The sequence below is a fragment of the Podarcis erhardii genome (assembly GCF_964252035.2).
Source record: "Podarcis erhardii genome assembly, chromosome: 7".
In the NCBI taxonomy this organism is placed as follows: Eukaryota; Metazoa; Chordata; class Lepidosauria; order Squamata; family Lacertidae; genus Podarcis; species Podarcis erhardii.
Genome location: NC_138511.1, coordinates 3843409 through 3857054, shown reverse-complemented (window position 1 = coordinate 3857054; position 13646 = coordinate 3843409). Strand labels below are relative to the sequence as shown.

The following is a 13646-nucleotide window of genomic DNA, read 5'->3' as shown; positions in this document are numbered from 1 at the left end:
CTAGCCACTCTGGGTGGCTTACAGCATGCATGGGGGGGGGGGAGGGGGAAATAAAGCATCATGAATTTAAAAGATTGCACGGGGGGGTGTAAACTCCACAATTATCATTTAATTCTTCAAAGGTTCAGGGGAAGTAAAATGGATGGATTGGTCCAACCCTGCAGCCAACCCAGAAAGCAGAGCCTCAGGCCCTGTGGCCCCACTTTCTGCTGAGCTGTTGCTTTTATAAATATTTATCATGATCTTCCCACAGATCCTGGCTTGGGGCCTGCGGGACATGAAGACCTACAATCTGCTGGCCATCAGCAATCCGAGTCTCATCATAGAGTGTGGAGGAGAAACGCTTCAGACGCCAGTCATCAGGAATCTCCAAGAGCACTCCAATTTTCCAATCAATATCTATCTCATGAAAGTGGTGAGTGGGCCCCTAGCATATGGCAGAGACAGTTTCCAAGGGCAAATCTTAAGACTTGAGATGAAACTAACCTCTCCTCCAATAATCATCATCATTATCTCCACCATTTTAGAGTTTGCTAATCAGATTTTGCAATCCACATTTTCACTGTGACCTTTTGCCTCATGTCTCCTTTACTAGCTATACTTTCCCTCCAGCCTCTATGCAGGGCTGGCCCACCCATGAGGCAAGGTGAGGCGACCGCCTCAAGCAGCAGGATTCACAGGGGCAGCAAATCTGGCCTCCAAGGAATGCATTGCCCACTGCTGCCCCCATGGTGCTACCAACAGTTGCAGCGTGGTCCTTGGGGGCTGGATCTGCTGTCTCCTCAGCAGACCCCCTATGCCACCTCCACAGTAGCTTCTTAGAATATTATAGAACTGTAGAGTTGGAAGGGACCCATGGGATCATCTAGCCAAGCCCCCTGCAATGCAGGAATATTCAGCTGTCCCATATGGCGATCTTAGTGAACAGGAGGCACTGCTGGTCTCCTCCCACCCTTGTTCCAGATGTAGATCTTCTCTCACCCTTTCTTCCCTCGTGGGAAGAGAGGGGATGCCATTTTGTGGCTTGCCTCAGGTGACAAAATGTCTTGGGCCAGCCCTGCCTCGAGCCAAACTGGTAGCGTGTGTCATCAAGAGCCACAAATGCTTATCTAAGCAAGCATCTTTAGGCCAGGCATGCTCATTTAAATAGGCATCTTTTTTAGTTACTAGCTATACTGAAACCTTAGAGGTGTAATCTCCTCACTTGGACAGCATGACAGTATGTGCACAGCTGTCTTTGTCTCATCATCCCTCAAATGGATCCCCCAGGCGTTCCTCTCCTGGAAGAACCTCATGCAGCCCCTCCTGATCTCTCTTAGTACCTGCCCGTGGATGAAGATTATGCGCTTCCTATCGAACTAAAGGTGATAGACCACAGAGAGTTTGGATTTAAGCCTGTGGTGGGCCAAGCGACTGTGAGATCCATGAGCCAGTACTACTGTGACCCCTGGGAAGAAAGGAAGGCCCATAATCTCCCTGTCAGAGGTAGGCTCCACCTTACAGGAGTGAGTTCAGTTCATTTTCTGTGCTGCTTTTCACTCACATGAGTCACAAAGTGGCTCACAAAAAAACAATGACAATAACATGATAGAACACCACCATTATAGAATAATTAACAAATAATCAGTAAAACAAGCACCTACTATAAAACACTATTAACGAAACAACAACAAAAAATAAGCTAAACAGCACAGCCACAACACAGGTCATGTTATAAGATTCACAAAGCACTACAGCATTCATAATCTACAATATTAGCCACATTAACAAACAAACTAACAACCAAAAACAAACTTAAGTGCTGCTGAGTTCCATTGCAAGAGTTTATTCTTAGGGCTGAACAGAGCTATATTCGTGGCTGCAAACATGGTGCTGGACACCCCAGTTGCCTCCAAACAGCTGCAAAGTGGCAATTGGGGGGAGAGACTGCAGAGGAGCTGCAGGGTGTGCTTAACCCTTTCCCACCTGTCACTTTGTCCCTGCAAACGTCTCCTCCTCCTTCCACCAGTTGCTTTTAGATGCAGCACAGGAAATATAGGTCTCCGTGCCAGCCACACACTCTCAAGGCCACTGCAAGGGCAGAAAGAGGGTAGCCTCATGTATGTCTTTGTCAGCTCCGGGGAACAGGAGTGCCTTGCCCAGTGGAGCAGAGCCACAGCAATAGCCCATAGTAGCAGTGCCACTGGCGCTTAGCAAGGTTTGGTTTGTGCCAAAGCACCGAATTGGCTCTGCCAGCTCTGCCAGTGTACCTGCACAACCCTGACCTCACTGCCACCTTGTCCTTCCCAGTAAGCGGCAGCGATGCCACTTCCAGGAGGCTACTCCTGCTGCGCCACTGCCCAAGTAACTCCTGGGAAGGCTGGGTCTGAAGTGCCTTATGGGTTGCTTCCACATCTTTGATGTGGGTTACCTGACCTTGCATGCCAGCTGCATGGTCTGTGAACACCGGTTGTTGCTGTAACACAGGTGTGAGGAACCTGTAGCCCTCCAGATGGTTGCTGAACTACATCTCCCATCAGCCACAGCAAGCATGGACAATGTCCAGGGATTATGGGAGTTTCAGTTCAGCAGCATTGATCCCTGCCTGAGAGAACCAGGGAGCCTCATGTAAGCCTCTCTGAGCTTTCCAAAGGGCGAGCAAGCTATACTAAACGAATGGCTCTCCACCTCCTAAAAGCATTTGCAAGCAAGGTGGCGGATTTTGTTCCTGAAGTTTGCTATTATTAATTCCACGTCTTCTCAATTTTCCCCTTCTCCAAACAGCCATTGCCAAGACAAAGAGAAAGAAGGTAAGTGTTGCTGCATCTCATTGTCTTGCCACTGATTCAGTTCCTTCCTTCCTTGAAGAAGGTCTACATTTATCAGGCTCTCCACAGGCCAATGGAAAGAATGAACCTTTAAGAGCCCTGGTCTCCTCCTACGGTGGTGGGTTTCCAAGGGGTAATTGATACTTCCTTTTGAGCCATGTTTCTAGGCACAGGTGTGTGTGTGTGTGTGTGTGTGTGTGTGTGTGTGTGTGTGTTTCCCCAGTGCCTTCCCCCCGGAAACATGCTCTTTACTGCTGAATTGGAGCAAACAACCATCCAAATTGTTGTTTGTGTTAAAGAGCAGGTTTTCCTGAGGAAAGCAGTGGGCCAAAAAAGTGCTTGGACACTGCAATTTATTAAAGCACAAACTTGTGCCTAGAAAGTGTGGGGTGGAAGGTAAGTATGGGTGAGCCCGAACTTCCCATGTTCTATGTCAGTGTATTTTGGTATCTCTGAGATTCTGAAAGTATTCTTAGTTGCATGAATTTTGCAAGCATGTTCACATGGGATGCTGGCTGGGGTTGTGTCAACTACGAGTGATCCTCCAACAGCACACCGCACATGCCTCTACAATGGATTGGTAGCAGAAGGGAAAGCCTCATCCAGGGAAGCTCAGGTCTTCTTCATTCAGGGCTGGACCTACCATTAGACAGAGTGAGACACCCACCTTAGGCAGCAGATGTTTGAGGACAGGGAGTGGTGGACTGCAAACCCCCAAGGATTGTGCTGGCTCGGAAGCTCTGTGGAGTAGCCTACACATTTGTGTTGTGTGCATGCCCCAAAGCATAGATCCTACACCTTCCTGCTCAGTTCTCATTCAGCCACCATAGCAGGTGGAATGGAGCATATTCTTTCTAGGTCCTTCATCCAAGCAGGTGAAGCTATTGCCAAACTTACAGTTTTTCCTTACCTTCCTTTCCCTTTTTCTCTCTTTTTAAGGCTTCTGTCTTTTGGTTTTGCATTTCACTTCCATAGGTTTAGCCACTTTTCAGGCCACAGCCTATGGCACAGATGCTGCCATGTAAGTAGTGGTAGCCAAAAAAGCCCAGCCTCCCAGGGAAGAGAGAAACTATGGGGTTCCCTGGAAGGAGGAACGGTCGGATGGCTGTTGGGCTTGTGAGAGTTATTCTGCTGCTTCTTGCAGGAGCTGGGCAAAGCCTACAAGGCCTGGTTCTGGAAAAGGCCCTTTAGGAAAGAAGAGAAGGTAAGTCATGATGCCATCAAAGCTAAGGGCCAGTGTGGTGTAGTGGTTAAGAGTGGTAGATTCGTAATCTGGGGAACCGGGTTCGCTTCCCTGCTCCTCCACATGCAGCTGCTGGGTGACCTTGGGCCAGTCACACTTCTCTGAAGTCTCTCAGCCCCACTCACCTCACAGAGTGTTTGTTGTAGGGGAGGAAGGGAAAGGAGAATGTTAGCCACTTTGAGACTTCTTCGGGTAGTGATAAAGCGGAATATCAAATCCAAACTCTTCTTCTACTACTTCTTGATCGCGGGTGCTGCATCCGTACAGATCTGGAGGCTCCCAAGGCACTTCCCTGCTTGATTTCTTGTTGATTAGGGAGGGGGGTAATCAAAACAAAGACTGGTGAAGGATCCTTCATAAAACCCACAAGCTCCACCCCTCTGACTTCTTCCAATTTTAGTAAAAAACTGTGTAGTCTTCTAGAAACAGTAGCTGAGGGAGCATCGCAAAATGTTTGGGCTATTGTGCTGCCTCCTATAATCTGAACGTGTTCTACAGATCAGATCCCACAAGTCAAGTTTGGATCCGAATGAATGTTGTTTTGCTCTGAGAACATGTGATGTGGAGGTGAACTGAATTTCCTTCTCCCCATATAGGAGATGGAAGAAGAGGAAGAGGAGGTGGACTGGTGGAGCAAGTACTACGTGACTATGGGAGATCTGTCAAAGAGTGGACATTACCTGGAGAAGGGCTTTGATAGTTTGAAGGTGCCTGTGCTGTGGGGGGAGGGGTAGCAGTCCAAGCAGAATGCAAGGCAGAACGGCAGGTTTCCTCAACTAACATCTGTCCCCAAATTTGTGTTTGTAGAGATAATGCAGGGATCTAGTTGTTGTTTTTTAGGGTTATTAAAGTGAAAAGGATTGTGAAGAACTCCAAAAGGATCTCTCCAAACTGAATGAATGGGCAGCAAAATGGCAAACGCTGCCATTCTGTGTAAACAAGAGTGAATGATGCACATAGGGATCATTAAGGAAGGAATTGAAAGGAAAACTGCCAATATCATGATGCCATGATGCAAATCTATGATGCAACCACACTTGGAGTACAGTGTACAGTCCTGGATGCCTCAACTCAAAATGGATATTGTTGAGTTGGAAAATATTTAGAAAAGGGCAACAAAATACCCATTTGTGTCTTTTTAGTTTAAAGAAAAGGCAAGTAAGAAGAGACATGATAGAGGTATATAAAATTGTGGGTGCTGGGGAGAAAGTGGCTAGAGAAAGTGGCTATTTCCCCCTCTCATAATGCGAGAACTCAGGGATGTTGAAGGAAGCTGAAAGTTGAAAGATTCAGGACAGACAAATGAATGTATTTCTTCACACATTGCATAGTTAAACTATGAAGTTCACTCCCACAAGAGGCAGCGATGGCCACCAATCTGGATGGATTTAAAAGATGGCAGAGGGGGCTATCAATGGCTACTAGCTATGATGGCTGTGTTCTGCCTCTACAGTCAGAGGCAGAATCCCAGTTGCTTCTGAATACCAGTTGCTGGACCTCGTGTGGGATGCTCTTGTGCTGGTGGGTTTCCCACAGTCTTCTGGCTGGCCACTGTGAGAACGGGCTGCTGGGCCTGACCCAGAAGGCTCCTTACATTCTGATGTTCTTAAATGTAAGAAAATGGATTTAACTCAATGCCTGGGGAAAGATGGCTGAAGCACTGAGCAGGTGCACACGCTGCAGGGAGCTCAGCCAAGGTGCTAAGCCAACGTCTGTGTCTCCTTCTCCCAGATGTATAGCTGTGAACTGGAAGAAGTGCCTGAATTCCATGGCCTACAGGATTTCTGCCAGACCTTTCAGCTGCACCGAGGGCTGGTGAAAGATGATGACCCCAGAGTGGGGGGTCAGTTCAAGGTGAGGGCCTGCCCCAAGTGGCCCTGCTTTCTAGCCATCTATAAAAATCCACAGAAATTCCACCCTGGAGACTGTTTTCAGGAGACTGACTTCCCACTCTGCTTCAGGTGTATATTAAACAACATATAGTCTTCAGAAGCAGAGTTGCCAAGTTTTGCATGTGGGTTTCATCCCCAGGAGTAGCCTGACGAGCCAGTGTTGCAGCAAAAGCAGCACAGCGTCTTTGGCACCTTAAAGACTAACAAATTGTCGTGGCGTACACTTTCATGGACTAGAGTCTAGTTTTCTTTGTGCAAGGCTTCTTGGTCTCTTGGCATGTGCATGAGAAGCAGGAAATCAGCAGGGGAGAGATTATGGCAGCTTCGAGGAACAAAAAGCTGTATTCTTGAAGCCTTTCCAGGCAGTAGCGGCTGGGGGGGTGTAGGTGGGGCTGCATTGCTGTCCCAGCTTCCCAACACCTTACACCCCTTGCTAAGAGCAGGGCGCTCAGCATGAAACAGGCACAGCAGCACAGAGCAATGGGCAGCCAGGAGAAGAATGTGGCCTTGCCAGCTGCTACTTCTGGGGTGGGGGCAGTGGAGCTGGTAACTAAATGAAACAGTGCTTTCTCTGGCAGGGACTTTTCCGGATCTATCCTTTACCAGAAGATCCCAATGTCCCACCCCCTCCACGCCAATTCCAGGAACTTCCCGACAACGTCTGCGAGTCATGTCTGGTCCGGATTTACATCATCCGAGCCTTTAACCTAGAGCCAAAGGACAACAATGGTCTGGTAATCACAACAGCTGTGTTCTTTTGCCTGCCTGTGGTTCTCGCTTCCTTCTCTGAGCTTCCCTGTGTTATGTGATAGGAGGCTTCCTCTACAGCAGGTGTGGCTGGGCCCCGTTTGAGGGTCTGGTCCTCCTAACATCCTGCATTGAACTGTGTCCCCTTACAGTGTGACCCCTACATCAAAATCAAGGTCGGGAAGAAAAAGGTTGGAGAGAGGGAGGAGTATGTTCCCAACACTCTGGAGCCCGTCTTTGGGAGGTAGGTCTGGCACACTTCTCCCTCAGAGACTCTGCCTGCTAAGGCTAATCTCTTTGTGCACCATCCTGCGGATGCTGTCCCCACCTCTGGTACAGGGCAGGGCAGGAAGCTACTGGGATAGGAGAGGGTTGCTAAGACACAGGTGCATCCCTATAGGCCATGACTTATCCTTGGAATGTACAGAGCATAACAAGCGTTCAGAGGTGGGAAGGGAAACGGATTATTTCCTCTCCTCTTTTCCATTTTTTTATATATAATTTTTATTAAATTTTCTGTTTTACAATTTTAAATACTCATTTAAATATTCTTAAAATATCAATGACTTCTCTTCTTCTTTTATGGTTCATTTTGCATATTATAAATCCCTACATATTTTAAAAATAAAGGGACCCCTGACCATTAGGTCCAGTCATGGACGACTCTGGGGTTTGCGGCGCCCATCTCGCTTTACTGGCTGAGGGAGCTTCCGGGTCATGTGGCCAGCATGACTAAGCCGCTTCTGGCGAGCCAGAGCAGCACGCAGAAACACCATTTACCTTCCCGCCAGAGCGGTACCTATTTATCTACTTGCAGTTTGAAGTGCTTTCAAACTGCTAGGTTGGCAGGAACAGGGACCAAGCAACGGGAGCCCACCCCGTCATTGCGGGGATTTGAACCGACGACCTTCTGATCGGCAAGTCCTAGGCGCTGTGGTTTAACCCACAGCGCCACCCGCGTCCCTACATATTTTACATAAACTATAAACCATTCAATATTCCATTATTACATCCATCAAAACTTATTTACACTGTTGAATTTATCTTAATGCTGCCAACGTTTTCAAAGTGTACATAATTTCCCCCCATCTATTCAATAAATATTTTCGAATCTTCTCTAAATGTATGTTCTTCTTGTTCTCTTATTCTATGTTAGGTCTACAAGCTGCACATATTCCATCAGCTTATGCTTTCCATTCTTCTTTAGTTGGGACCTCGCTCATTTTCTGTTTTTGAGCTAACAAAACGCGGGCCGCAGTAGTGGCATACATACCTATTTATTCCTCTACTCTTTTCCTTGACCGCCACAGGATGTTTGAGATTATGTGCAACATCCCAACAGAAAAGGAATTGAAGATCTCATTCTATGACTTTGACATGTTTTCCCCTGATGATGTAATTGGAGACACCACCATTGACCTGGAGGACCGGATCCTGTCCCGCTATGGAGCCAACTGTGGCCTTCCACAGTCCTACTGCGTGTAAGTAGCAATGAGCATAGGTGCTAAGCAGGTGCCTTTTGGACTCATACAGGCAGCTGCTTCAGATGGGCTCATTGTCAGAGCTCATGGTTTTGCTGCAAGAGCTGGGAGCAGCCAGTTCAAGGGGGCAGCCCCACAGAGATGCCTTCCCCAACAGCAGTGCCATTGCCACATCCCCTGGCAGGGCAGGAGCACCAGGCCAAACTAATGAACTGCCAGTGGTCATTTCATAAGCTACATATCAATGTTTCATCAACAAAACACTCGGTTTTTAGGTCACGTTTGTCTTCTCTCTGTGATCCACAATATAACTGCTCTGGAGCTCCAGAAATATTTCCACTATGTGTTCATCTTACTGTTTTAGCAAGCAATATTAATATTAGCTTAACAAGTTCCTTCTCTTTAAAGTCTCTATTTATTTTTCCAGAGATAGGAATGAAGTAGGTGAAATGAAAATGAACAATTAGCTAATCTTTTTACCCAACAGAGCAGAAAAATCATTGCCCTTTAGCATTTTTTTAGGGCATTAAACCAGTTCATGAAATAAAGATTTTCTGCAGTCTAGGAGAAACTACATCCCTCAGGTAGCTCCCCCCCCCCCTGCAGATGCCGCTTGACCTCCTGATCGCTCCTTTCGCACACAGATGTGGCCCCACCCAGTGGCGAGACCAGCTTCTTCCAAGCCAGCTCTTGGAGAATTATGCTCGGACCAAGAACATCCCTCAGCCGGATATAAGTGAAGATGGCAGCAGAGCCACTTTCCGAAGCAAGATTTATCAGCTGTCTGACTTTGGTAAGTACTTCAAAATATTCCCACGGAGCAAGAGAGAAGGAGGCTTGAGCTGCTCTGAAGGTTGAGCCCGAGGTCAGCACCAGCCATTGGTATCACTAAGCACCTGCTAAAAGGGAGCCCACTGCCAATCCTTTGAAGCTCTGGCTTGCTGTTCCTCCTCGTTGTTGCTTCCTGCTCACCTGTCCTCTCTGGGTGTGAGAGCAATGGTTCGGCACATATTTAATGCTAAAGGAAGATTAATTAAACTATAGTTCGTTAAGCTATGCCTTAGAATTATGTGTGCACCCTGCCCAATGACTTCACAAAATGGATTGTTTATTGCCAACAAAGCATGATCTGAAGCCATGGATATTTGGTGGCTTTCAGCCCATGGTTTGTTTTATTTATAGCTTGGTATTATGTGTGAACCCAGCACCTGTCCTTAACCATGGTTTGTCTGACATTCACCAAGCAGCAAATTATTATTATTATTAACATTTGTATACTGCCGTATACCCACAGGCCTCAGAGTGGTTACAACATAAAATCACAATAAACAAACAAACAAAGATAATAATGATGATGATGATAGTAGTAGTAGTAGTAGTAATAATAATAATAATAATAATAATAAATCCAATAAATCCCCACCCAATAAATCCCCACAAATGTTTGTGGGAAGAGCATAATGCAAGGAAAAATGCTCCCCCAGAAGAAGCACTCTGCAAATGTGCTTATGTTGCACAATGCGTATAAATTGTAGAACACAGGCTGCCTTGGAGCAGAATTGTATTTGTAATTGTGGCCCCCTTTGCCCTGCATGGAAGTCTCACGCTCCTGTGATACATTTGGCTGAATAAGTGCTGACTCTATTGTACTTGACACTCCCCTTTCAGAGACTAAACTACCGTCACATGGCTTCCTGGGGCCTCCAAAAGAGCGCATGGCTCTCCATCTCCTCCACACCTGTGGGCTGGTGCCTGAACACGTGGAGACTCGTGGCATCTACAGCGCTACCAATCCCGGGATCCAGCAGGTAAATTTCCTGCCTCCATTTCCCCATTGCACCAGGAGTAGCCAGTTGCTGTGAACTGCAGCTCCCACCATCCCTGGCAGGGGCTGATGGGAATCCTAGCTGACAACTGTTGGAGGATGCCTTGTTAGCTGCTGCTGAGCCTACACATTTGGTGGTTGCTGGGAGAAGCTTCACTACAGTATTTGCCCCTGTAGTCTGGCTCCCCTTCACAGGTGGGAAGCTTAGAGCAGCTACACACTTGGCTGACATGTTCATTTATCCTACATAAAACTACAGCAAACTCATTCTCCAAGTGCTGACACTTACGTAGCCCAAACAGTACCATCCACTCAGAAGAGCACTTCATCCCAAGGATCGGGGGCAAGGAGTCTCCAAAACAACACAATAAAGACTGAGCATGCTCAGCGGGCAAAGACTGTGTCCAGTGCCAGTTGTGCTCAGCATAGACCCATTGAAATTAATAGGCATGTTCATTATGTTCATTAATTTCAATGGGTCTCACTGAGTAGAAGTTGGTTGGCTAAACCCCAGAATGCTGGGAGTTGATGGAGGGACAGAAAAGAATGGCATCCTGTAAAAGGGGTGGCTGGCTAGAAATCTGAACAGAAGCACATCTGTTAGCAAGATTTTCCTGCAGGTCCGACTTACTGTTCATTTATTATAATTGCAATATGTATCCAACCTTTCTATGCAACGCATTCAAAGTGGCTTACCAAGTGATGATGGTTATGATTTTTAAAAATGCTATAAACCCATTTTTAAAAGTGTGTGATGATAAAATAAGAACAGGTGAAACCAACAAGAACTGCCCTGTTAAAGGATATTAAAGAAAGCCATGCATTTAAAAAGCCAAGGCAGCTTGACAAACCAAAAGCATTTCTAAATTTAAAAATACATTTGCCCAATAGTAGGAGGACATCAGAGAGGAATCTAAGCCAACGTCCGAGGAAGCCTCCAGGCAGCCAGTGTTTTGGGGGGGGGGGGGGATTCCCGTGCATGCCACAAAATTTAGGTTTCTGTAATTAAAGTAGATTCAAGAGTTTTGTTGCCCTTGTATGAGAAATCCACTTTAAGAAAGAAACTAAAGAGGAATCCATATCACATATTTAAAGCGCATGGCTTCTACCGAAGTATATTGAGAGCTGTGGTGTGCAGTGGCGTAGCGTGGGTTGTCAGCACCCGGGGCAAGGCAAGTAATTTGCGCCCCCTAACCCGTGGATTTGCGCCCCCTAACCCTAACCCCCAGATGTTGCGCCCGGTGCGGCCGGCCCCCCCCCTGCACCCCCCACGCTACGCCACTGGTGGTGTGCTAAGAGTGTTGGGAGTGGGAGCTCTTTGAGGTGTTCGACTAGTTCCTGGGATTCTTTGGGGTAATTTATGTTGTGGATGTGACCTGGCTTTCTGTGCTGGGAATGTGATGGGAAAATGCACTGAAAAGTGTGGAATGAACAAGTGATAAACAGGAAGGCATATAAGCATCCCATGAGCAAATCAGATGTTCAAATAAAGGCCAGGTAGAATCTAATTTCCACATGAGCTTTGTGCAGGAGGATCAGGATGAATGCCTGATAAATAGGTCTTCTGCAGAGACCCTAAGGAGAGAATCCCAGAGGTAAGGCCCAGCCAGTGAGTGAGAAAGGCCTCTCATTGCACCCTTGCCAAACATGCCTTAAACAGTATGTTTAGATGCTGTCTAGATGCCTTAGGCAGGACTGAGATGGGGACCTTTCAAGAAGATCTCAAGACTTGGGTTGGTTTGTGCAGGAGAACTTGATCCTTCAGCCAAGATGGTCCCAGGCCATTTTGCCTCACAACCAGCAATTTTAATGGTGCCCAAGAAAATCTGCATCTGGTTGAACCCAGTATATGTCATGGATTACTCCAAAGAACACTAAATTATAGTTTTGTGAGAAATCCGTCATCCAACAGAACTACAATTCCCAGGGTTCTTTGGGTGGGAGTTGAAGCTGGTTTCAGTGTAGTAGATGTTACCCTAACTCCTGCCCCAGACCCATTTCCTCCCCATTTGGCTGCAGGAGGCAAGGATAAGTTTGGCACTGACCCCCAGGAGACATTTCAGACAAGCTGAAGTACTGTAATATCCTAAATAGGTGCTGGTAGATGAAATGGAACCTGCCTTTTGAAGCAGAGTGGCACACACTAGAATTGGAAAGAAAGACCAGCCTTCTTGCCTGCAGGTCTGAATTTGCAGATTCCTTTATAAATCTTGTTCCCCTATAGCCCAAACCTGGAGGACCTCGCAGGGCACTGAACTAGAATTGTGGCTTAAGAAAGTCTGGAAGTTAGCAATTGCTGAAGAAATAAGATGTGATGTAGCAATCTTGAAGGGGAAAAAGAAACCAGCTGCATTGCAGGCTGTTTGGTGGCAGTTTATCACATAGGCCAACATATCAGGTTTACAAAACACCTCGTCACCAGCATCAGCACAAATCCGGATGCCATTGTTATGTTTCTGCTCCTAACTTTTTCCTTGGACATCTCAGTCTCTTCTGGCCAGTTAAAATGGTGATATTACCCTGGCAATATGCTCCGTAAGGTCCCTGCAAGAACAGCAGAGAAAATGAATGAAATAGGCAACAGTGAGTATACATGAGAATACAATTACTTGCCTGGTTTCCGGCATAGGGAGGAGGATGTGGTGGTTGTTTTTTTATCTCGTTATGTTCACTGTCTGTTTTGTGACTATACTTTATGTACATCACTGAAGTACCAACTGAAAAACATTAAGAATGTGCCTCTCTTCATATCCAGGGGAAAGTGCAGATGTGGGTTGACATCTTCCCAGAAAACATAGGTGAGCCAGGACCTCCTTTTGACATCACCCCAAGGAAGCCCAAGAAGTAGGTGCACCAAACACAGCCACCCCAACCCTTTTAAAGACCCAGAACTATTTGCACCTGCGTAGCACATTTTCAGGATGGTTGAATGAGAGTGTCAGGGTGCAGGTGGACGTGGAAGCTGGATCTGATCACCCCATGTCCGCTGTTGCCTACTTCTCATTGTTTCTAATCCCGGAGCATGACATAAGGGGGAAGCTGGTTCACAAAGGCATCTACTGGTGGCGCCCCTGCTCTTAGGGAAGGGCTACAACTCAGTGCTAGAGCATTTGCTTTGCATTCAGAAGGTTCCAGCTCCAAACCCCACTGGCATCTCCACACTGGACTAGAGCGGGGTTTCACAGAAAGTTTTCCAGTAAAAGTCCTTGTTAGCCTGCCCTGTTCTTGTATATAGCAGGAAGAGGAATCCCTTAAAGCACCCTCCCAGTAGCACCAAGACTCTCCTGTTCGTCTCCTCTGTAGGCACGAACTTCGCTGCATCATCTGGAACACCAAAGATGTGGATCTGGAAGACACCAACATTTTTGGAGACAGGATGAGTGACATCTATGTGAAAGGGTACGAGAGAAGAGAGGCAGAAGGTTTATGGCAGCCCAACTCCTGTGGTGGCAAGTGACCAACAACAGGTCTTATTTGCAGATGGAGAGCTATCTACCAGCCCCAGCCATATTTCCTTTGAGGTGTCAGCTCCATGATTCCCAAACTGTTATAGCCCCATTTGCATAACAAAACCATTCATGAATTCATTCATCAATTGTGTTGCTTTTCTCCAAAGAATCAAGGTGGTTCACAACAATCAAATGAAGCAGC

General features: G+C 46.8%; 1 protein-coding gene across 2 annotated transcripts in view; it reads left to right on the top strand.

The window, feature by feature from the left end:
- Positions 1-13646, top strand: part of FER1L5 (fer-1 like family member 5) — a 374601-nt gene that overhangs the window by 349215 nt on the left and 11740 nt on the right. For both annotated transcript variants that reach the window (XM_081869992.1, XM_081869993.1), the window contains 13 exons: positions 254-415; positions 1320-1485; positions 2764-2789; positions 3952-4011; positions 4647-4757; positions 5782-5904; positions 6521-6676; positions 6842-6933; positions 8000-8170; positions 8815-8963; positions 9839-9978; positions 12751-12839; positions 13299-13394. In XM_081869992.1, coding sequence (XP_081726118.1) covers positions 254-415; positions 1320-1485; positions 2764-2789; positions 3952-4011; positions 4647-4757; positions 5782-5904; positions 6521-6676; positions 6842-6933; positions 8000-8170; positions 8815-8963; positions 9839-9978; positions 12751-12839; positions 13299-13394 — 1541 coding nt within the window. The remainder of the gene's footprint in view (positions 1-253; positions 416-1319; positions 1486-2763; positions 2790-3951; positions 4012-4646; positions 4758-5781; positions 5905-6520; positions 6677-6841; positions 6934-7999; positions 8171-8814; positions 8964-9838; positions 9979-12750; positions 12840-13298; positions 13395-13646) is intronic.